This window comes from Hetaerina americana, unplaced genomic scaffold (genome assembly GCF_022747635.1).
Source record: "Hetaerina americana unplaced genomic scaffold, ioHetAmer1.1.p SCAF_7, whole genome shotgun sequence".
NCBI classification, from domain to species: domain Eukaryota; kingdom Metazoa; phylum Arthropoda; class Insecta; order Odonata; family Calopterygidae; genus Hetaerina; species Hetaerina americana.
The window spans coordinates 31372200-31396927 of NW_027287316.1; the positions used below are offsets into that span (position 1 = coordinate 31372200).

The window sequence follows — 24728 nt, forward strand, 5'->3', positions numbered from 1 at the left end:
ATTACGGATACGTTGAAATTAACAAAATCAGTGGTGGTTTTATTAAGCAAGATAGAGGTATGCCGAAAATTTACTCTTTGTCATCCTCTGGAGAGGATGAAAGTGAACCAGAGATAAAGAAAGAAACCACTGAAACTTTCCAAACAAATCAAAACTCCGAAATCAGTGGTGCTAACGAAGATCAGCCGAAAAGTAGATCAGGGAGAGTTCTGCGAAGCAAGCGCGTTAAACTTCAGATAATTAGTGAGGATAGTGAGACAAGTGCTGAAGGCGAAGATTCTGATTATGAACCTGAAGTTATTGTTAAGCCTAAGCCTGGGAAGAGGAAGGCGGCAGCTGCGCCAAAAAACGTCAAAAAGGTCAAAACGAAACAAACTGCCACTTGTTCATCATCTCCGGTCGCATCAAAACTTCCCAGGAAAAGGAAAAGTTGTGAAACATCAAAAGTTAAAAATGTGCGAGTGAAGAGAACGAGATGGGATTGCCCAGATGATAAAAGTGAGTTATCGAATGTAAAAAAGGAAAAAGAGAATTTTCTATTTGGAGAAGATTCCGATGAAGTTGATGGGTGTTCAAAAAAAATTAAAACAGAAAGTGTGGGGAATGAGTTTAACGCTCCTTCAGATACTCAGGTTAAAGAAGAATCCAGGTCAACGTATGAAAATGAAGTGTGTGGTAAAATTAAGAGTGAGAATGACAATAGGCAAACAGCTTTGGGAACTGTAACAGCTAAGCATTCGAAAATAAAGGTAGAAAGTGATACTTTTACAAAAGAGAATGACGATGCATCATCCTACCCATCTACTTCTGAGTACAAAATAAGGTATGATGATGTCGCAGGAACTTCAGGGGACATCCAGCCAGAGACTGGTGCAAAATGGAAAGCAGAAGTGGAGAGAAAAAACCACCAACTCAAGCGAGAAGAGAAAAATAATTTGAAGGTGCGTTTGTTTTATTCTTGGTCTGTGATTCTATTTGGATTGCTGTCTATTTCTGCTCTAACAATTTAGGTACAAGCTGGAGTGGGAAGAAAAACAAACGAACCCTTTTGGGAAGAAGCTCGAGTTTTGGCAGAAGACTTGGCCCTAGAATACTGGATTGCCAAAAATATTACCCGCTTGTTAGACGAAGATAATACCATACCCTTCATCGCAAGATATAGAAAGGAAATGACGGGGAACATGTCTCCAGAAGACCTGAGGAAAGTGAAGGAAGCCTATGAGACCTTGAAGTAAGTTAATTGTTCTTGAAAACTGCAGAATAATTGCAAAATAAGAACTAACTGTTTCGTCTGTCTGCCATTGCAATTGATAATTAAGGGCAACATTTGGTACTATACAAAAATTTTTGTATGGGTTTATAGGTTATTTAAGCGGTTTAGTTTATAGGTTATTAAATTTATAAGTTATTCTCGTCTCTTGAATCTATTGATCAAACTGTGTTCACTGCGTACTCCAGCCTAAAGGTGGCAACTTCCTTATGAATAGTTAAAAATAGCAATTTTCCACAAAAATAAAGTTTAATGCGATCGGTTTCAATGTTACTACATCATCATCAGGTGACAGTTAAACCTCAGAGTCCAGTATATATATGATTAAAGGCAAGTAAGTTCCCCGCCCCCACTCACTTAGTCACCCATGCTGCCTTCCACCTTCCCCCCTCTTCCCCTCTTTTCCTCCACCCTCCCCTTACTTGCCTTTAATCATATATATACCGGACTCTGAGCTTTAACTGTCACCTGATGATGATGTAGTAACATTGAAACCGGTAGCATTAAACTTTATTTTTGTGGAAAATTGCTATTTTTAATTAATCATGATATTCCACCATATCACGCCTGAAACGTCTCTTTTTATTCCTTATGAATCACTCAGCTGATCAGATCATATTGTATTCATACTTAATGAAAATCTGAAGGCTGAAATTCACATGTTTTCCTAAAAAAGATTTATTTTGGCTAAATAATGCATTTTTAATTAATGGTGTATTTACTCAAAGAGAGGTGCAGTTGTAGCCCAATGGATTCAGCTGCCGATCAAATGGTACTAGAATCCAGTCTGTGTAGTGCTGCTGAAGCCCCAACCTATGGCAAAGTTCTATGATTTCTGGATAGTTGTTTTTCCTGAGAGACAGAGAAAGGAACTGCCCCCCCCCCCCCCCAGCCTCTCTGCCCTGATGTGTGAATTTCACGTACCATTAAGGCTAATTCACTCCCCAGAGACTACAACCTTGGAGTGGAAGGGCTTCGTGCCGAGGCTTACATGTTCTTATGACCCATAGAGGTGGACTAAAGGAAGCAATAATAATTCCTCCTGGTTGGGTCACCTATACTGGATTGGTTAAAGGGCAGGCATCTGGCAAAAGGTAGTCAATTAGTTCCTCAGTGATGGTGTTATATTTATAACACAATTGAGGAAGGCAACAAGAAACTGCATCACCTATGTTATTTATCCCAGGAAAATATGAAGGAAATAAGTATGGAAATGAATCCTGGTAATTACAGCGACGAGTGTTGTTCCCAGCAGCAGATGAGGATAGGCCTCTGTGGTCATCATAATGCAAAATTCTTGCACAGCTGAGTAGGTGTCAACAGAAAGGAAGAAACAAGTGGAACATCACCATGGAAATGTGAACTGGGAATGTTATGAGAATGCTGTGGACAGGGAAGTTGAAAAATATCAAGTGGGAGATGGAGAGAGAGGACACACAGAGATATAATACAGGTACAACGTGAGATAGTCACATAGTAAGTATCATTGGAGTATCATTAGAGAGCAATATCTAGAGGATGGGCAGTGAATCAACTGGGATAGCTATATTATAGAATGGGAAACTTAGGAGAAGGGTTGCATGCATGCAACAGGTGACTTACATAATATTAGTTGCAGAAATTCGAGCAAGTCCAGAAATTCTAGAGGTAATGTGCATGCCATGAGGTTCACATGCCAACAAGCAGTCATAGGGAAAGAAAAATAGGTAGTGTACATGATCAGTGGGATGAAATGATAGAGAGGAGAATGTGCTTGGAAGAAAACACTTAGTAATGGTGAGGATTGGAATTTGGTGGAGGGCTAAGGGAGGGAAGGGAGCACAGTAAGATAGTGTGGTTTAGAAGAAAGGAATGACATGGCTGGAATAATAGAGTTTTGCTGGAGAAATAGTTCACAACTGGCTTAAACATCACAGTAGACGTAGATCAATATGGAAAATGCTAGGAGATATCAGTTATATAATGGTTAGGTGCATGTTTTTGAATAGCCTGATCCCGGTTTTTTGTTAATTCTAAATTTTACGAGATTAATGAAGGAGGCAGAGTATAAGAAAATACAATTTAGGAGACCAAACTGGGAAGGAAAGGAAGTATCATCAGGAGGCAGTTGATTAAATTCTGAATGAGGATAAGGGAATGGATACTGTAGAAGAAAGAGGAAAATATCTCAAACAAGGAATAAAGAAAGTTGTAAACAAAGAAGTAGGGATGGAAAATGGGAATAGCGTCAGGAAGCCATGGATTACAGAAACGATGATTAGGAAGATGGGTGATTGAAGGGAATGAAAGAACATAAACACAATGTTTGGGAGAAGTAGTAATTGCAAAGAGCTAAACAATAAACTGAAGCAAAAAATTAAGAGATCAGAGGAGACATGATCGAAAAGGCAATAAGTACAAGGATATGGAGAGTTTACGATGACAGGGAAATGGGCATGCTATTCAGAAAAGTGAAGGAATTGTCAGGATTTTAAAAAAAGGTAAATCTGTTTACAGGTTTGGTAGTTAGGATGTAGAAAGGGAATATGATGTCAGTAAGGATATTTTTGGTACTACGAAACGTTGACTGGGAGATAGAAAAGGTATTCAAAGAAATAAAATCAAAGGATTCTATGGGAATAGATAACATCCCAGAACTATTCAGTATTTTGGATCAAAAGTAGTAGAGTGTAGTCATCCCCTACCACACACCCTAGCAGTGGCTAGCAGGGTACTGTATTAAAAAAAATTTGGATAAGAAGAAAGGGAGAGCTTTTGTGAGCTCATTTTCATAGTGTGTATGATGGAAAAATTTGGTTGGAAGGCTTTGTTAAGTGGTAATACCATCCCAAAAAGGGGAATATTAGCAGTATATATGAGCTTGATTTTAGTTTTATCAACTGTAGTACTTAGGATAATCAACAAAAGGATGAGGAATGAACAAATAAGTACTTTGGTAAAGAATAGTTTTGATTTAGAAAGTAGTTGGATATGCATTATACAATGGAATAATGAAATAACCAGTGGAAAGGAACATAGAGTACACCAGGGTGTACTTCTGCACTACACATATTTTGAGAAGACATTTGGTGAGAGTGAGCTGAGCACAAATAATGAAAATTTTGCAGAAGATACATTGAAAGGATGGATGGCTCATCCAGAACTTTTAAATGGTTCAGACTACACAGGAGCAAATGGAGAGTTGGAATGGGTATGGATTGGCAGGCTAGTAAGACATCTATTCAAGATATATGTATGTAAAGGAAATTGTAAGGGAAGTTTAGGAAGAGCTGGAGGCTGGAGTGAAATTAGGTGGAGACTCATCAAATCAGTTGCATTTGCAGATGATCAAGCTTTAATTAGATAGTAAGCCAAAGATTCACAATCTTTACGTAGCATGTTGCAGAATCTGCAACTTGTAACAGAAGAGGTATGGGTTGAGAATTAGACCTAAGAAAATGAAGGTAATGAGATTCTTAAGAAAAAAGAAGGCCAAGGTAAACATTGAAGTTGGGAGATATGAACTAAAATAGTTCACCTTTTAAGAAAGTGTTTTGGATGAGTGTGAACCAAGTGGTGGGGGCATTAAAATGATCGATTTAGGTAAAGAAACATTTGCATAGAGGCAGAAGTTGATGCAACAATTTCAGAGTGTAAAAATCATTCGCCTTGACTGGGATTCGAACCCAGATCCCTCAATATCCGGTCGAGTGCTTTAGCCACTTAAGCTACCGAGGCATCCTCTTAAGCTCTGAAATTTTTGGGCTTTTAAAGGAACAAGATGTTGTGACGAAATACCGTACATACAATGTCACAGGCATTCGTAGTCGTGCGCGACGCGCCACAGTCCACGAGGTTAAAGAGTTTCAGAGTTCAAATTTCAGAGTTTAAGAGGACGCCTCGGTAGCTTAAGTGGCTAAAGCACTCGACCGGATATTGAGGGATCTGGGTTCGAATCCCAGTCAAGGCGAATGATTTTTACACTCTGAAATTGTTGCATTGAAATGCACATTAGTGGATGACTCCGTTAAAAGTTACTGTTGCGGCATCTCCCGCAGTTTCTTTGGAATTTGCAGAAGTTGATGTTGAACACCTCATGTAAAGCTGTACAAAGAAATACTTGAGAAAACTTAAATATTGAGCATAGTTTTGTATGTCTCAGAAACATGGTCACTGAGGCAGGAGGATAATTTTAAATGAAGGTCTTGGAGATGTTCTTGTGGAAAAAAATGGATAAAATAAAATGGACTAAAAGGAAAACCAAGGATGAATTTTCTAAGCATGGTAGGGAATAGAGAGGACTCTAAGAAGAAGATAAATAGGAAGAAGATATAAGAAAAAGTTAAGGAGTTCTAAACATTTTTTTGTAAACGCAGCAACTCTTTATTCTGATGCTGTACTGGAAGAAAAAAGGAAGACTCCATTATGTTAAAGTTTAATTTGGATTGCCTTTGCACTTTATCTTTCATTTTCTATTACACCAATCTATATATTATTAATTATTTTTAGTTTGAATATATTATGGCAAAACTATTGTTGAAATTAAATACTAATTCATTTAAAATAAGGCTCCCTTCCCTAAACTATTAGGTTTCTAAGAAACCCCTTCTTAAAAAGTTTCATGTTTAATTAATAGCTCCTAGTTGAGGATTATTTAATGGGGTGTATTTTACCATGCCCAATAAGTGGCAAAATGCAATGCATCATTTGCTTGTCTGTTTCACACATCAATGGGACTTGGGTTAGTGGTGGAGCACTAAATAACTCAGGATGTCTGTTAACAATACAAGTGTCAGATCTATGCAATTCACATGCCACTATGCTAAAGGAATAGATGAGGATCATAATGAATAGTAGTTGATGAACATAAGGGGGCTGATGCTTTTTTTTCCATCATCAATGAAAAGAATGAACCCAGATTACCCTTAATTATTGTTTTGGTAGACATGACAGTTTTCATGGCATAGTTGGCAGACTTAATGGAATTATGACATTTATATTTAGACTGAAAACCATATCTTTTCTTGTTGCAGGCTCGTTAAGACAAAAGCAGAGGCTTTAGTAAACACTGTGAAGAAGTTGGGAAAGTTAACAGATATGATAGAGAATGAAATACTTTCTGCGAGGAGCATGAGTGAATTGGAGCACATAGTAAGTGGATTTTATGTATATTCATTCACCTAGGAGAGCTATAATTGAAGCATGATCAAAATTTAATTTCCTAGATTATCATGAAGACCTAGATTTGTACTCTTATGAATTAAGAATGTTGAGTGATGGATTGTGAGTGTTCATTAATAGATACATTTCTATTCCCATGCATTAGTTTTATGGAAAAAAAAATTTTTAATTCAATTTTTTGGTATGAATTGTTTAGCATTGTAATTTCTAATGAAGATATGTTATGTTCATAATTTTTAATGATTATCTTACGCTCTAAATACCATACATATGTCACTGCTTTGTTTTATTTACTCTTGAAGTTGTGGTTACAATTAATGGGTTGTCCACATTGCTTCTCTTAGCATTCAAGTTCTAAAATATTTCTATCACCAGAATAGGTGTGCTAACTATACCTTAGGGTATGGTTAGGGATTTTATGACCCTGTCACTAAACAGTTGTATTATTACAATAATAAAAGGTCATCTATATGAAATATTCTCAGGTTTGCCATCAGGTCATTATTTTTTCTGCTGGCATTTTGAAGGCTAACTCTACGATTGTCCTTAGAGTATGAAGTATTCAACATTATAATGGAGGCACAACGCCCTAATAAAAATAGCAGAGGTACCCTTTGATATGTTGGCAGTGACCTGATTGAAGACCTAAGAAGAATTCATTTACATCATATTCTGGGAAAATGCTAAGCCCTTCCTTCAATCATCTGTTCATTGTTTCAGAAATCCTCATTTAAGACTGCAGCAAAAGGTACTCTTGCAGACAGAGCAAGGGAATTAGGTTTAGAGACACCTGCCGTGACCCTACTCTGTGGGAATTCAATGGATCCAATACGCCTTGAGCAATTTGTTTGCCATCAAAAAACCAAAGGTTTGGCCAACTGTAAAGAGGTTGCCACAGGATTACAGCACATAATAGCAGACATAATCAGTAAAGATCGAGAAGTTCAGGATCTCATTCGTAAATTGTAAGTGGAAATTTTTGGAATGCACTGTAAATTAGGAGTGTTTGGCTTCATGCATATTTGGAACTATAATATATATTCTGCCAGAAAGACATTGGATCTCATTGATAGTGGTTTCTACTGGCCATTCTTAATTGGCATCAATGGCTGGCTGAATAACATTTATGAATTACCTCCTAAAGTTAGGGAAAAGCCATATTTACTTTAGCCTGTCAGTTAAGATCCGGTAATTTGTGCTAATAACTTTTAATTGGTGCAATTAATGTGAGGGACTTTCCCTCAGCAACTTTCTCTCTTTTTTCATCTTGGTTTGAATTTCACCTTTCGTCCTCCTCTCTGTCCAATTATTTTCTCCCATCTTTGCCTTACCCTCATCTCAATAGCCTCCAAATCTATCCTCTTTCCTCAAAGATCAGGTATCACATGCATAGAGTATAATGCACCATTTTAAAGTCTTTGCAAGTCTTTTCTTCACATTTTTGCTAGTGTGCCTACCCTCAATTTCCTCCTAAAACATGTAGTAATGCTAAGAAAAATCATGAAAGCCTAAATCCTTAGTCGAGGAAAACTCTCCTAAATAGAAATGAAACCTGTGACCTCTGCGGCTGATTACCAGTGAGACTGGCAATTATAATTTTTTTAATCAGCCCATCTCAAACGAGTCATTTATTCAGCAAGTTATTAAGGCACACCACATGAAATAGTAAAAGGTGAAAGGTTTTTACAAATGAAGGTTTTCCTAAACCATTAAGGAACGTCCTATAATTCACTTCTGATGGATTTTGCAAATTTGTAAATTGATAACTGCAGACAAACTCCTCCTCTTTATGTGCACAATCAGCGTAATATCTTTGAATTTTTGGTTGCATCGGGAATGGTATAGACACTGTCCACTGCCAGAGGAAAATTGTATAGAAATAAATATGTGAATTTGAGTTTATTCTTTCTCATGTTTCAGAAAAAGTACGGCATATATATATTTGTGTTGTACCAAGTCAAAAACAGCTTCCAAAGCTAGTACTAAGAAATCACCTAAAGCAAAGAAACCAGAAGAAGAAGGAAAGAAGAAGAAAGGAGCGGCTGGAGGACAGCATGGGAAGGATAAAGAAGAGGATGAAACCAAGTATCAGAACTACTTCAACTTTAAAAATAATGTGCGATTCATCCGACCTCACCAAGTAAGTTTATAAAAATACATGTTTTGATTTAAATATTTTATCCAAAACATACAGCACGCTTTTGGATATTTATAATTTTCAACTCATTAATTTAATGGTAAATCAAATTGATGTGCACTCTAAAGTCAAGGTATACATGTTAGTTGTTTTTATAGTCTGAGAGACTTCAGGAAATTTTACTCGTTTTCATCATGGACGATATTCTCAGTTGTTGGGTGTTTTGACAGAGGAAGAATTTAAAGGAAGTGTTCTTCAATTTACCTATGACAATTGAGGTATTGTCTTTATGACCTCTTATTTAGATATCCTCCTGTTGGTGAACCTTAAAGAAATTTGTCACGATATAGTGTGATGAAGTGCCTTAGCGAATAAAAAGAATCCTTATGATTGCAACCTATTAGTTCAGTTAGATAAGGCGAACAGTTCCTGAAAGTTCACTTGTCCATTCACCATTTTTTCAGTTTAATGAAAATGCTTTTTGAATTCAAAACAGCAAAACACACACTTACTGCCTATGAAATTCATCAGTCATTGTTTTTCTTTGCTTTGGCCAGCCCAGTGAGGGATATGCCCACCCCATACATGTTAGGAACTTTAATTTTAAGACTATGTTATGCTGAAATTAATAGTAAAGTAAGATGAAAGTTGTTCTCTTATTAATGAACACATTGCATATAATTTTAATTTATCAACTTGAGGGGTACATTCCATTGGTATGGAGAAGTTGGGAAATAAGGTTTTTTCTTATAATTTACAGAAAATCCTCGTGTGGGCTCATATATATGCACTCATTCAACAAAAATCTTATGATACAAATGCCAACATTATGTTCTTGGTGCAAAAACGTGATGTATTATTGATGCTTTACACACATGCACACCCACACACTATCGACGGCATAGGCAATGTAGAATGGTGAAAGAAAACATGAGAAAGAAACAACAAACAAATTTAAAGGAAGCTTTCGATGGGTGACTCTGTTTTCAGTCAATAGAGACACTGTAAACTGGGGTGCCTGCTTGTGTGGCTGTTGATAAGTTAAAGGTGGCTGGAGGGGGGTGAAGGCTTTAGGAAAGGGTTTTAAAATAATCATTGAGCCATGGAATAGTAGATGACTGCAATTCAGCCCATGATATTGGAACACTTTAGCCAGATGTACAGTGTCTGTCCCAAAAATAAGTAGAATAAATATTGAAAACATTTATTGCAGATCAGAGGACAAATTACTAAAATTCTTCAGAATAGAACCTCTATGCATCGACACACTGATGCCTCTGCCAATTTTGGTATGCTTCCTGGAAGGCATCGACAGGAACCTTGTTTAGGTGCCTCGAGACTTCTTTGATGTTATCCAGCATTCCAAAATGGTTGTCTTTCAAGCTCCTTTTTATTCCTTGGAACAAAAAGAAGTATCTCGGAGCTACATTGAGTGCTTACGGTGGTTGGGGTAGCGTTGCTACCTTGTGCTTGGCCAGGTTCTTACCAGCAATGTGGAACAGTGCATATTCATGGTGCAGCCTCCTGTTGGCATAGATCTCCTTCCAGACATATTGTACTCTTTTCCTCAGTCTTTTGAGGGCTTTCACATAAAACATACCATTCTATGTCTGTCCTGGAGGCACCAACTCGTTTTGCACAATGCCTTTTGAGTTGAAAAGCACAGTGGGAAAAGAGTACTAGTTTTCAATACACACCCTTTATGTGAGTTTGTGAGTATTGACCTTTTTGTGTGAGTCTGCTGGCAGGATGGTTTCCAGGATTGAGACAGTTAAATCATCCAAACTTTTGCTGTGATAGCAGCTGTGAATTTGGATGGGAAGGTTTTTGGTGACACATTTGAAGAAAAGCATGTGGTCATTGATTCATAGGATTGGAGGGTGGTGGTGGTTTCTTGGTTGTAGAAGAAGTTAGATTAGTCAGTATTTAAATTGAAGGGGACCATTTCAAAAAAGGTGTAATTACCATTCCTGTCAATATGAATTTCAATGCAACAATTTCAGAGTGTAAAAATCATTCGCCTTGACTGGGATTCGAAACCGGATCCCTCAATGTCTGGTCGAGTGCTTCAGCCAGTTAAGCTATCGAGGCATCCTCTCAAGCTCTGAAATTTTCTAAAAAAGTCACTGTTGCGGCATCTCCCGCAGTTTCTTTGGAATCTGTCAATATGAATTGGGAAGGGTGTGATGGGGCTGTTGAGGAGAAAGAAGAGGGTGGAGAATGGGGTGTACCTTACATTGTTGGGACTGGCATTGAAATAGAGGGGGGGATCATTGAGGGGCAGAGTGTATGGTTGGCTGTACAATTCTGGGCAGAAGGATCTTTCACAGATTGTGGAGCTAGTGGAACATTATTGAGGGACCTTTGTTTTTTGAGTAGAAGGTGGATCTATTGTTCCTAATTAGGCCTGGCGTCCTTTGTCAGCATTTTATTGTGTTCATAGTAATTGAATAGTTCTCCTTTTATTAAAATGATGTATCCCATTGTTTATTGGTCTTGGATATATTCTAGAGAACATTTTTTTTTCTTTTGGGAGAGCACCATTGCAAATATAAATATTTAGGGGATACATATGGTATATGTACTTTTTTTTATGTTCTGATGTAATTGTGAGTTTCAAACTTAATTAATTGCATTTTTACAAAATTAATGTATTTTTGCTTAAGTAATTGGAGACCTTTTTTTTTTCAATAATCACTTCTTTGTATTTCAGGTTTTGGCAATCAACCGTGGAGAGAAGAACAAGATATTGTCTGTGAAAATTGAAACTGCTGGAAATGTCAAAAATGACTTGCTTAGTTTAGTTCATAGGCGATGGCTTAACCATGGCTTGAACTACCCATTGAGGTACCAGATTGTCCAAGAAAGTTTCGAGGATGCATATGAAAGATTAAGTACGTTTTGCCATTAAATTCTGTTGTGCTAAGGCAAGATAACTAAGAAGGAATTTGCATGATGTATTTTTTATGTACTAGGTTGCTCTAAGTTTAAATGCTCAAAGAGTGATTGGAGCTTTTATTAATGAAATTTATTAATTCAAATATTATTATTTATGAAATGGTTCCTGGTTAATTAGTGAGTTATTTATAGCAATCACCACTTTTATCTTTGCAGTATACCCTTTGCTTGTGAGGCTAGTCAGATCCGAGCTCACTCAAGTAGCGGAGACTGCTTCAGTGGAGGTGTTTGCAACCAACTTGAAAAATCTCCTCCTTCAGCCACCTTTCCGAGGAAAAATAGTGATGGGCTTGGATCCAGGTAGGTTATGTAATATTTATGTATGACTATTGTTAAAAGTAGTTGATTAGGGAGACAAATACAGTGGCATCTCATACAATGAGCATTATTTGTTCGGCAATCTTTCTCGTAAAGTGAAACATTTGTGTAGTGAAACAATTTTTGCATATAAATTAACATAAAATACAATGTGTTTCATGCCAAAAAAATGTATCATTTTTAAGGTTTATTCAAAGAAAATAATAAATACATTGTTTAGGATTGTTAATCATGTTCATCTTCTTCTGTCGTGAAATGAAGCAAAAGGGAATGTAAACTTGATGTGTAAAAGCAAAAAAGAATCAAAATAAATAGTTTATCATTTATCATATGTATGTAATTCTATTTTACCGTGAAGCTGTCTCGAGGCATATGTTTATGACAATGCTTAAAAATTTAGTGAAAAACCAACTCGGCATTAACATTGAATAAATTTCTGGCATTCATAGCCTTTACCTTATTTGGGCGATGCTTCATATGCATGGTATGATGTTTCCCATGACCTTCACATGAACTTTAGCCTGCTGTTTGGGACTTTATACTTCTTTAAGGCTCGCGGAGTTTCTGAATGGTAAGCAAGCTGGGGTTTAATTTCCAAATTGCTGCTTGCATTGGTTCAAAATAACAGCGTGAGATGGCCTTTCATTGGCTTGTGGCCAGGCAGTGCATTCTCCTCTACTGTTACATGTACAGTTATAGGTTTGCTTCAGCATCTACTCCCAGAAAATACCCATGTCATATCAGTTAAAAATCTGTTGCGGTAGGTAACCCTCTCCATTTGTCTCCATGCTGATGTACATTTTATGCCAATGCAAGCAGGATCTGAAAATTAAACCCCTTTGTTTTTACTGTTCAGAAACTCCATGGCCCTTCAAGAAGTTTCAAGTCCAGAAGAACAGGCCAAATGTGATGTGGAGGTCATGGGAAAGCATGGGAAACTACTGAATCATATATTGAGAAACATCACCCTAATAAGGCAGAGGCTATGTGCACAACAAATTTATTTAGTAATAATGTGGGGATCACGATGGTGCAGTGGCTAGTGTACTGGCTTTCCACACAGAAGTACGAGGGTCATCCGGAAAGTAGTACCCGTTCGTGAAATAAAGACACAAAAGTAAATATTAACAAACATAAAAAATTTTATTTGAAAGAGGATACTTTAAACTACTTCTCAACATAATCTCCAAGCAAATTAAGGCATTTGTCATAACGTGTGACAAGTTTCTGTATTCCTGCTGCATAGTCCTTCGCCGCCAGCTCATTGAGATACGCGAGGGACCCATCTTGCACAAATTTTTGCATAATGCAGATGGTGTTTAACAATTTCATGAACAATTGTTCGAGAAACATTGGGAAAATGCTCACAGATGTCATCAATTGTGACGCGCCGATCATTCCTCACGAATTCGTCAACTGAGCTCACCAGTTGGTCTGTAATGACAGACGGTCTCCCCGAACGCTCATCGTCGTGTGTGTTCCCCCTCCCCATGTTGAAGTTGCGACACCACCGCCGAACAGACGACTCGTCCATTACATTGTCTCCATACACCTCCTTTAATTGGCGATGAATATCACATGGGCGAACGTTTCTTGCATTGAGGAATTTAATCACTGCCCTCACTTCACAACTGGCGGCGTTCTCAATTTTTTTAAACATTGTAAACAATCACAGAAACAACACAGGCAATGCTAGCGTCACGCAACTTGGCTCAGAGAAGGCAGACAAGCCACTGAAGCTATCTGACCTCGTCCAGCGGCTACTCGCGTCGTCAGCACTTCATGTGGCACGAACGGGTACTACTTTCCGGATGACCCTCGTACTTAGAGTTTGAATCCTGAAGATGCCAGATTTTTTCAGTGGAATCCCAATCAGTACTTGAGGTGCTTTGTGGAGAGCACTTCAAGTAAATATGCCGTCTGTGGGATGGGATGTTAAGTTGAAAATGTTTTGGTGTCTTCCATTAAGAGTAGGCCAATGCTAACGCAGGGTTTCTTTCCTCCCTTCCTCATTACCCATCCATGCTTAATGGTGCAAATGACTTCAGCTGTCGGTCGCTTTGCCTAAAGCTACTACTGCTAAATGATAATGTTGTGTTTTCACAAAATTTGAATCTTCGGCATAAAAAAATGGTTCTAGACAGCTTTCTAGTTCAAAAGACATAGGATTTTATAATGAATACTGGATTGATTATCTTGATACTTTTTTGTTTTCTATAAATTGAGTTTACAATCCAGGTTGGTTCATTGTGCAATAAAAAAATGGAGATGATTCACTATCCTAAGCATTGTATATATAATTTTCTTTAAATAAACCTTTTCCTTAATTTATTTTTTTCAGCATGGAACACACAATGGTATTTTATACTCATTTATATGGAAATATTGTTTCACTTAACGAGTGTTTTGCTTTGTGAGAAAGATTCTGGAATGAGTTATGCTCTTTGTGTGAGGTTCCATTGTATATAATTGCTCATTTGCCAAATTATTGATGTGTGAAATGTAGGTTTTTGTGATATGCTGAAATTAGACATCAGTTCCTAAAGTAACAAAATTGTTCTTTACTGTACATATTTGTATAAAATTTTAATAATTTGTTTGACTGATAGAAATACATTTCTTTACTTTTAGGCTTTAAAAATGGATGTAAACTCTGTGTCATCTCCCAGACTGGTGAGGTTTTACACACAGATGTTCTTTATCCCAAATTTGGCTTCAGATTTCACAGTTTGTTTGAGGATTCTGAAGCAAATCGCCTTAAATGGATAGTAAATACGTACAGGTAGTGTATTAATCAATGTTCTAACAAAAAAGGCAATTAAAAAATTGTCTAAAGGCTAAGGTTAAAATGTCTGATGATTGTTTCAGGTGTGAGGCAATAGCCCTTGGAAATGGAACAGCATGTCGGGAGACTGAAGAATATTTGAGTAATTTGATTCAGTTGGGATGGTTTAGGCCGTTCGATGTTGTGTACACAATTGTTAGCGAGCAGGGAGCATCCATTTATTCATGTAGCCCTGAAGCACAGAAGGAATTTCCGAAGATGGACACAAATTTGATAAGTGCAGGTTAGTTTCAGAAATTTGAGTTAATCTTTTGGCAAGCTAAGTCTTATCTCTACCTCTGTATGACATTCTCAGTATGTGATTCAAAATGACTGTGCTTATTTGCAGTGTCTATTGCGAGGAGGTTGCAGGATCCATTGGCTGAACTTGTAAAGATAGAGGCTCGCCACTTAGGTGTTGGCATGTACCAACATGACATATCAGATGCCAAACTCCGTTCAACACTTGACGAAGTGGTTGTGGAGTGCGTGAGTTTTGTGGGTGTTGATCTGAATGCCGCATCTCATTGTATTCTCAGGTCAGTTTGGTAAAGAATTAGTGGAAAAGCAGATCACTGATACTTCTGCAACATTTGTTTAGAAATTTCAAGGTTGATGAATTTCTTAATATCTAAGTATGAGGACTCTTCAATAATGAGTGATTATTAATTTTTTATTACTGACATAATTTATGTGCAAAAATTTAATGCATGTTGCATTGTTAGCATAATGTTCAATGTAAATATGGAATAGGCATCATTAATGTGACATGAGTATATCATCTGCAGTAGCAATTGCAAGCTGTTGCATTTTAATCCCCCCGTGATGACAGAGATAGCATGCAATTTGGAATTGTAATTTTGTGTTCTCCCGAACCAGTCGTCAGCTGAGACCTCTGTAATGCTGTGGAAGGCTTGTGAAGAGTCTTGTTTTTCCTAATACCCATGTATGAAGATACTTTATAAGGTTTAAAGAGGGGAGACAATCAATTTCAAAGGAAGGTGGACCCAGATCTCCAGACATTTTTCTTACGGAAGTAATCATTAATGCTGGCATTGCCAATGTGAGAGAAGATCATCATGTAATGTGAAAGAGTACTATCAGGAATATTGAATTTATCATTTGGTGCCACCCACATGTTGGTAACATAAAAATTGAACGTGATGTGTTTGTGAGTGGTGAATTCTGTTTAACCCACCACAAAATGGTGATGATTTTGTGAAAAATCAATGAGAAGTGTGTTGCTCATCCTTCCTGTGGTCCAGACCTGTTCTCTTGTGACTTTTTTTTTTCTCCCCAATGTAAAGATATACTTTTGTGGAAACTCTTTTGTATCATCAGAAGGGTGCATAAGCAAACTGCATATGTTTCAACTTGAAAAAACTGCTGCTGATGTAATACTCGATTCAAATCAATTGATTTGTGCAAAATATATATTACACATTAAGCCAACAATGTAGAATAAAATTAAATTTTTCCCCATAAGGGTAATGAGTAAAAATGAATGATTTCTCTGAATGGAAGAGCCTTCTCTAATTAGTATTCCTTTTTCGTTGAAACTGAAAATAATGATTGACGTCCATATTAAATGAGTTTGTATTTTCCCGCAGAATTTATTTTATTGGGTCGGGTTGAGCCTACCCCCACCTTCAACTTCTCCCCCCTCTCTTCTCTACCCTAAGGGTATATTTTCAACATCTTGTACCTGATGATGCCCTAAGTTGGTGAAACGCATTGTATTGTAAAATGAAGTCTGTTGAAAATTACAAACTCATTTAATATGGACATCAAACAATTCCACAAGTGAAGCCTGAAAGTGTTTCGTATAATAATGACTGACATTCATTATTTATTCAATTGTCTGGAGGGAAGCCATAATCCGGTTGTAATTCAACCTTAGTGGACATACATTTTATAATAATTAATATTCATCATTGCCAATTGTCATTCTTGGTCAGTAACATTTGCCAGTACAATGGCTCTTCCGTAATGAATGAATATGGTTTAGTGGTATTTAGAAATACCAGATTTTAAGAAGCTTATTTAAATGAATCCTTTTAAATATTCAAATAAATCAGCCTACTGAAGCGATGGTGTTTTAGTATCACCAGTTGGAATAGTTTCATTAGAAACTTTCACTTTTATCTCCGCAAAACTTTTATCTTTTCTTCAGTGCAGCTGCATTGCCTGATGTCATTGTACTATAATAAGAACAAGATCATAAAGAATTGTAAAAAGATATTTGGGAAACCAAGAAAAGTGGAATTTTAAATCAGTTTACATTATTTTAAATCATAAATCAAAATTTTGTGAAAGGATAAAATTTAAATTCCATGTATTGAAATATTTCATGCATGTTTACTCAGGGAAAATGTTTTTGTTTCAGGAAAATTGCTGGCTTGAATGCAACAAGAGCTCAGAACATTTTGGATTGGAAAAATGAAAATGGACCATTTCGAAATAGGGAGCAGCTGAAGCATGTGAAAGGAATTGGGGCCAAATCTTTTGAGCAGTGTGCTGGATTTGTAAGAATTTTACAGCAAACATGTTTTATAGGGAGGTGAGATGTGCTTATGGAATGATCGTCACTTAGAAATGTTAAATTCAAACTCCACTTGCAAATCATAATCTAGTCAGTAAATTTATTCAGAGTCTCAAGTACTTTTACTGGTTGTTGAATGAACCATATTTAAAGTATTTGACACAATATTATGGAGTTATGTGTATTTGCCAATCTTTTATCTTGATAGCATATTTCAAAATGTGCAAATTTCTTCATTACTTGCCCATTTAAATTAATATAACCCTTGGGTTGTTCTTGTATTAGCATTTTTAATTGATTTATTTCCAGTATTTTTCAATCCTTGTGTTTTTTGTTATACATACATTATTTAGAGTTTAATTTATTAGAGACTGTTTGGTCAATTGACTTTAATGTTGTGGATTATTTCAGTGACAATTCCAAGAACAAAGGACCAAGTGTTGAAACAAAAGGAAAGAAATCAAAAGCCAAAGAAATCAGCAGTGATTTAAATCCTTTGGATAGTACCTGGATTCATCCAGAATCATACTCTGTAGCAGAACGGTATGTGCATGTTTAATCTCAAACAATCAGTTCCGTACCATTAATCACAAGTTGATTCTTTTGCTTAAGAAAATAATTGAATTCTTCCATTTTATTTTGATTACTGAAATATTTTTTTGTCGCATATTTAAAATATCTCATAGCTGTTGAATGTCATTATTACAAACAGGAATCGATTCAGAATAAAATAGTAAACAATATTGTGTTAATTTGGAAAAACATGAAGATTACATTGCAAATTAAATTGTGTGCAAATCTACATGTTTTGCTTCTACTTTTAAGTCAAATAACCCCAGATTTTCTGGCAAACTTACTCATTGATTTCCTCAGTCCATTATTCCACTGAATACACTTTTCTGTTTGAGTTTACTTGTAATTTTTCCTTATAATGAAAGGTTTAACAGTGACTCTTTTGGATGGCCTAGGTGTTTTCAGTATAAGATATGATCTGAAATATGAAGAAATACTTTCATTTTTTGAAACTCAATATTTACTAACAGATTAATGTAATGTTTTTTGAAGATATAAATTTACCTTCCCAGATTACCTTGGAAGATAATAGTGCTCAACAGTCTAATATTTTTGGAATTCCTAAACTCCAAATACCTCAAAATCTCAAAATTTTGAAAATGATGGCTCGGTTCGGTTCGCCATTTGATGATGGATTTTGTAGTGTAACGTTTAAGTGATTGATTACTATTGCATTTTTATGTCTAAATAAGCAAAGGGGAACATTTTTAAGGAATACCTTGGGACCTAGTTCCATGGAGTTCTATAATTTTCCTATTGAGTTTGAAATGAAATGAAGGTTGCTTTCTTATAAATTACCATTGACAAATATGAATATGTGCATATTGTAATTAATGAGTAACACCACAGTAACACTAGAATTGAGAAATCAATTTTAATTTGATATGCTACATAAAATTAATGAAAAGAATTTACATCTGTTGATTCTAATGTATTCAAGTCCAAACCACTTAATTAGAGTGCTAAGATTGATGAAATGCTAAGCATGTATTTTTTTTTCCTTTTTTTCCCAATGGATTATCCCAATCCCCAAAAATTAAATACATGTAAATTAATTCATGTGGTTCATTTTTTTGTTTGTTTATTTTCCATCATGTTTAAAAAAGTGGTATCTGTAAAATAAAAATGTTTGAGTAATTATCATTGATTGACAACTTCTCATTTCAGAATTGTCCGGAGATGTGGTGCATATCTGACTGATATTGGTTCACCAAGATTCATTGAGCAGATGAGAAGGGCAGTGGCTAATATTGGTGAGCCATAATCCCATTTCTTCCCTTTCTTTAGACGTTTAGTTCTGTCGAATTCCTGAGATATATTTCTCTTACATGATCTACTTGGAAAATCCAAGGCAGCTGCTATCTTATGAGTTTTAACTAAATTCAAAGTCCGACTCTTTGGACTAGTCTCACATGTAAATTTTATGCCTTGATCAGTTCCAATTCCGGTTTTTCTGGCAACCATGTAATGCTTATAGTTTGTTTTTGATAAATCCAACAGCTTTCTTTGTATAGTTCAATACAGAAAATATAAAAAAATATGTACATCCTGGGTACAATGAGTGCTAATAAATAATGATTTCTTTTGCACTCTGCAATGAACATTATTGGCATTCTATCATTTAAGGTATGTTTTGGATGGACACAGACTGAAGATATGCCAATTATCACCCAATTATTACTGTATGGTAGATTGAACTAACCACCCAGTTTACCAGGGTTCTCCTCCCAGTTTACCCAAAATAAGCCGGCTACCTTAAAAGCAGCAAATAAAACATGTTCAGAGAAATGTCCTGGAAAACTTCAAAAAAGCCTCTCTATGCCCATTGTTTCATGTATCCTGTGTGATAGGGATTAGTCACATGGCATTCATGTCATTCATAAGGTCATGTCATGATAGTTGGGATTGAAACACCGCTGAATAATATCCACCACCACTGCGGTTTGAACCTGGCCCCTTGGTGTAGGAAGCTGGTATCGTACCTTACCACCATGCTAATTCAACTCTGCATCACTTCTTTCATATTTTTCCTTGGAGAATTAAACTGAAATATGGCATACCTGGTAATTATTTTATTGAAAAAATAAGTTTTTATCCTATTCAAATTGGTAGCTTATTGCTTTGCCAAGGAAAGATTTTAAAACAATTGCCTCCAACCAAGGGTTAATTCCATGGCAATTTCCACGTTCAAAAAGCCCAGGACTGACTGAGCTCTCCATTTTCTTTCGACTTCACCTTTCCCTTCTTTCCAGCTGATATTAATGTGCTGCATTTATTTTGCTGACTCAATTCCTGGCAATCCCGTTTATACCCACAATGCAGTTAATAGATTAAAATAGTATAGCAAATAGTCAACAACCAGTGAACAGAAAAATAATTGATTCATGAGAAAATTTTTTGAGCTTTCAGATACAAAACTATTTTTCCATATATTGAAGGCTATCAGTGCAAAATCCTTTCAGTTTTGGTACTAGATAATACATTCTGAATTTTGTGGAGCATTTTTCTTTCAAACTTAAAATCAACAGCGTTGAGTATGGTGAAGGTCACATCTTTGAATAATTTCTTCTCTCATTACAATAAAGCCATATTTTCTCTTTCAGGCTTGAAGTCCTTATCAATGGAAATGAAAATTAGTGATGAGCTTGCCAAATTAGTGACAGAAGGATTGACTCAACCTCCAGACCATGACCTACGCTCAGAGTTTAAGAAGCCTCTTTTCCGAAGAGGGGTGACTTCTTTGGAAGACTTGAGTCCGGGAGATGTGCTCTCAGGTTTGTTGGCAAAACGTTTTAACTGGTTGGAGAGAAAAGTATAACGACTCAATTTAAATAATCAGGCTTTTTTAACTCTCTTTTAAGAAACCTAAATATTGGTGGGTTTCATTTAATTCTGTGGGAACGTATTTCATATTTCACTCATTATCCATTTGTTGGCTAGTATTTTTTATTGTACTTGTATGTTCTTTGCACATTCATTCGCATAATGGCGTGCATACTTTATGATGCAGTAAGTGTTTGCTTGATCGGGGTATCAATACTGAGATTGTTTATTTTGTCATACTTTTGTTTTGTTGGTGATGTTATACTCATAACTCTATGAGCAGAAATTAAGGGCATTTTAAAACTCCAAACTATTACGTCGTCTTATTTCATATAAACATTGTTATTTCCAAATTCAATGTGAGCATTTAAAAGATCCAGTAACATTGAAAGTCAGCTGTAATGTCCTTAAAAAAGTCATGATGGCTGTAATTTGTCGAAATTCATCGCATGAATAAAATTAACATTTTACTCTTCCGCTGATAACTTATGCATAGCCTCCAGTTAAATTATTACCATATATAAATACTGTGGGTCGTGGTAGTCCAGGGGTAGAGCATTGGACTACTGACCGGAGGGCCCAGGTTTGATTCCCGGGGAAGCCTCTCTGGGCCCCTTCAGCTCCACCCAAGCTATGTGATTTTTCGGGTACCAGATTTTCCTGGGAAACCATAACCGGCACAGGGAAAGGAACTGGGTCCCCTACCCTGATGGGTGAATTTCATATGCCGTCGGGTTTAGTACTGGGTGAACTCTACCATCACCTATAAAACCAACCTTTGGCTTGATTACTGTGTTTATGGTTTTTTTTATATAAATATTAAAGTATCAGTAAGTCATAGGGTTAGACTTTAAATTTTCATCGTATTCAAGTTTCCTCTACCTTTATGAAGTTTTAACTATCATTTTAGATATTCAAAGGACTTTTATCGTACTTCTTCAAATAAAAAAAAAATATTCTGTGGTTTTTCCTAGTAAATCCTAAATAAGAACTTCTGATGTGTTTCCTAGTAAATACTAAATAAGAACTTCTGATATATTCTGAGATCTTGCTGCTATCTAATTAATATTGGATTATAATTCAAGGAAAATTCCTTAAAGAACACCTTTGGAAACATGTGTGCCAATGCACATAATCTGATACAGTATTGCGGGTAAATTTATCATGAAAAATGAATTGCCTTATCTATCATCTAGTGATATGATTTTTGGATTTGAATAAAGTAGTTGGGCCTCAGTGACAATATCAATTTAGCCTCAATAATGTGGTTTATCAAACATGGTTTCCTCACTGTGTTATAGAGTGGAATATCTGGTTCACAGAGTTTTCAAATATTCTCCTTGAGGCAGGATCTATGACTCCCAGGAAAACCTATGAGATGATTTTGTGACTGCAGGGGTCTATTTTCTATGAATCAGCCACCACAGGACGAATGAAAATGCCTCTTTGCCACTTTAAATCCCAGTCAAATTGAATGATTATTTATTGTAAATATCCATAAATTAGCATAATTATAAATAAAATGTAAAACCTCTCATTTACTTTTCTGTACTACATTCACATAATACCCCTTTATGAATGGGGGATCAGGATTGGTGTGGTGTCTATTGTACTGGCTTCTTACCCAGAGGGCTCAGGTTCCAATCCCGGCGGTGTTCAATATTTTCCAGAGGTATCTCGATCCCTACTTGAGGTGGTTTGGTGGAGGGCACTAGGAGTGAGTACGCCGTCCGTCGGATGGGACGTTAAGCTGCGGACCCCTTGGCGCCTTTCGTAAAGAGTAGGCTAATACCGACGCCGGGTTTCTCTCCACCCTTCATCCTTTCCTGTTCATCCCGTATGGCGCAAATGACCTCAGCAGTCGGTCGCCTCCCCTAAATACTACTACTACTACCACGAATGTTTTCATGGAGCCACTCAATTAACTGTATTTTCAACTATTCAAAGATTTGTGTTTGTTCATTACCGTATTTACCAGGATATATGGAATGCACTTATTTCCTTCAAAATATGGCTAAAAAAAAGGGTTACATCTTATTATCCGGCATTCAATGTTAATAGCTGAAATTTTAGTCTAAAACTTCTGGTTTATATTAATACTTTTAAGTATTCTACTGAATTTTGTCAAATGCAAAAGAGTGGTTTCAAATTAATCTCTTCATTATAACTTTTTCTATTTGTTCAGCTACGATTTTTTCAATGCGTGCATGTATGTGTGTGTAATTCAATTAGGTGAAAGCTGATTAAATTGCGTATTCCACTTGGTTGTAAATTGTGCATCTCCCAACTTAAAGCTAAGCTGCCTTGGGGTTTATGGTGGCAGTGAGTCCGCATTTTTCATTTCTGTATGGATTTTAGTAAAGCACTGTCGGCCATATCCGACTCTTATAGGCGAGTTTATTATTCAAAATGGGAGGGTATGGCTGAGGAAGTTGCCATAATGGGTCAGATAGCCATAAGCCTATTGTACACGCACAATAGTGGATATTTGCAATCGCCTCATTCGTACATCACTGAAAACATGAAGAACAGGCCTTTGTTAATTTGTTTTCAAATATTGGAATGCATTTTTAAATTAAAAATTTTTTACAAACCATAAAAGCCATTTTTATGTTGACATTTCAAGGCAGAGTATTGCTAAAAAAAAACACATTCCATCCACTGCTATGATATTACATTCAAGCTATGAGTGATTGTGTGCCAAAGAACATGGAAACAGCAGCAGAGAGCAATTTAAGATCAATACCAATTGAATAGATATTAGATCTTGGTGAAAACAGGATGAGGAACTACAAAAAGCTATTTGTAGTAAACACAACCTATGACATGGAATTGCAAAATGACCGGAACTAGAAGTAGAATTATAAACTTGTATTGTAGACCACGGAAGATCATGATTTTGTTTTTACAAAAATGACTTCAGCAAGCTATTGCTACTTATAAAGACGTAACTGATTTTAGAAAATCAACGTCATAGTGTTTTCTGGGTTTTGAGATTGGCAATGTAGACATGAGTAACTATTAAATTAGTATGTACAATAAAGCATTATGGTAATTCATGACAAACGTAGACTTTTTTTCTTAAAAATATGCATAAAAAGTCTCACATTGCAGCGCTTTCTATATACTGGCAAGTATGGTAATTAAAGGATTCTGCATTCTCGGGTTTCACCGCATTGTTGTTTAATGCTATATAAGGGTGGCCAAAATCCGAGTCCCTCATCTTCAACCTGAAGACGCCGAATGCAAATTTGGCGAAACTGTTGTCAGCATTAAACAACAACGCAGTGAAACCCGAGAATGCAGAATCCTTCAAACCACGGCCACGAAAACCTACGCAGCCAAGTATGGTAATTCTTTCCATTTGAATGGTGACAAATAAGACTGTTCACCAAAGAGCATAATCAAAATTACATGTGCAGTGTTAGCAGTACAATTGTAGTTCAAACTTATGTGCTGACCATCAGATAACTATTTGTGGAAATTGTTGACATTCAGTAAAATACCCCATCCTTGTGCTGTAATTAGTTTTTATGTCTGCAACTCTCATCTGCTGCCAATTAACTTTGTTTTATTCAGTGGATATAAAGGTGAATGACTTCCCCTTTTTATTTTGTAGGCATTGTTCGCAACACAACACATTTTGGAGCATTTGTTGACATTGGCGTGGGGAGAGATGGGCTGCTGCCAAGTGCACGACTAAAGAATGGAATGTCTCTTCCCCAATTGGGTGATAAAATTGAGGTTCAGATTGTTCAAGTTGAAATTCAGCGAAAACGTATTACTCTTGATCTTGTAATACCGAATCACTGAATTAATTCAAATGTTAAGTATGTGTGTGTACTACATGGTTTATTGAATATATGCATATGTAAAAACAAGGTGAATATTTACAATGTTAACACTTTTATGCCTGTCTGTTGTGAGGAATGGAGGACTGAGAGTAAAGATTTTAGCAGACTAAGAGCATTAGTCTTAAGAGGAAGATTCTGTGAAGATACCATTCCACTTTCCATTGTTATACTAAAAAAATCATATTGATGTATTTTTAATAAATTATTGTTTCTTGCATCATGCAGTCTGAATGGTTTCCCTAAAGATTGTTTGTGTATCTATATGCTTT

The 24728-nt window shown here is 36.3% G+C and overlaps 1 protein-coding gene across 1 annotated transcript; it reads left to right on the forward strand.

Moving 5' to 3' along the window:
• The first annotated feature begins 10 nt into the window (after nt 1-10).
• Nucleotides 11-24596, forward strand: LOC139696331 (S1 RNA-binding domain-containing protein 1). The gene is made up of 15 exons (XM_071595050.1): nt 11-941; nt 1011-1231; nt 6283-6400; nt 7151-7395; nt 8351-8570; nt 11281-11461; nt 11682-11825; nt 14475-14625; nt 14712-14911; nt 15017-15206; nt 17054-17227; nt 17621-17752; nt 18950-19035; nt 20386-20556; nt 24225-24596. The coding sequence occupies exons 1-15, from the start codon at nt 60-62 to the stop codon at nt 24416-24418; spliced, it is 3309 nt and encodes a 1102-aa protein (XP_071451151.1). The 5' UTR covers nt 11-59; the 3' UTR covers nt 24419-24596.
• Nucleotides 24597-24728: the final 132 nt, after the last annotated feature.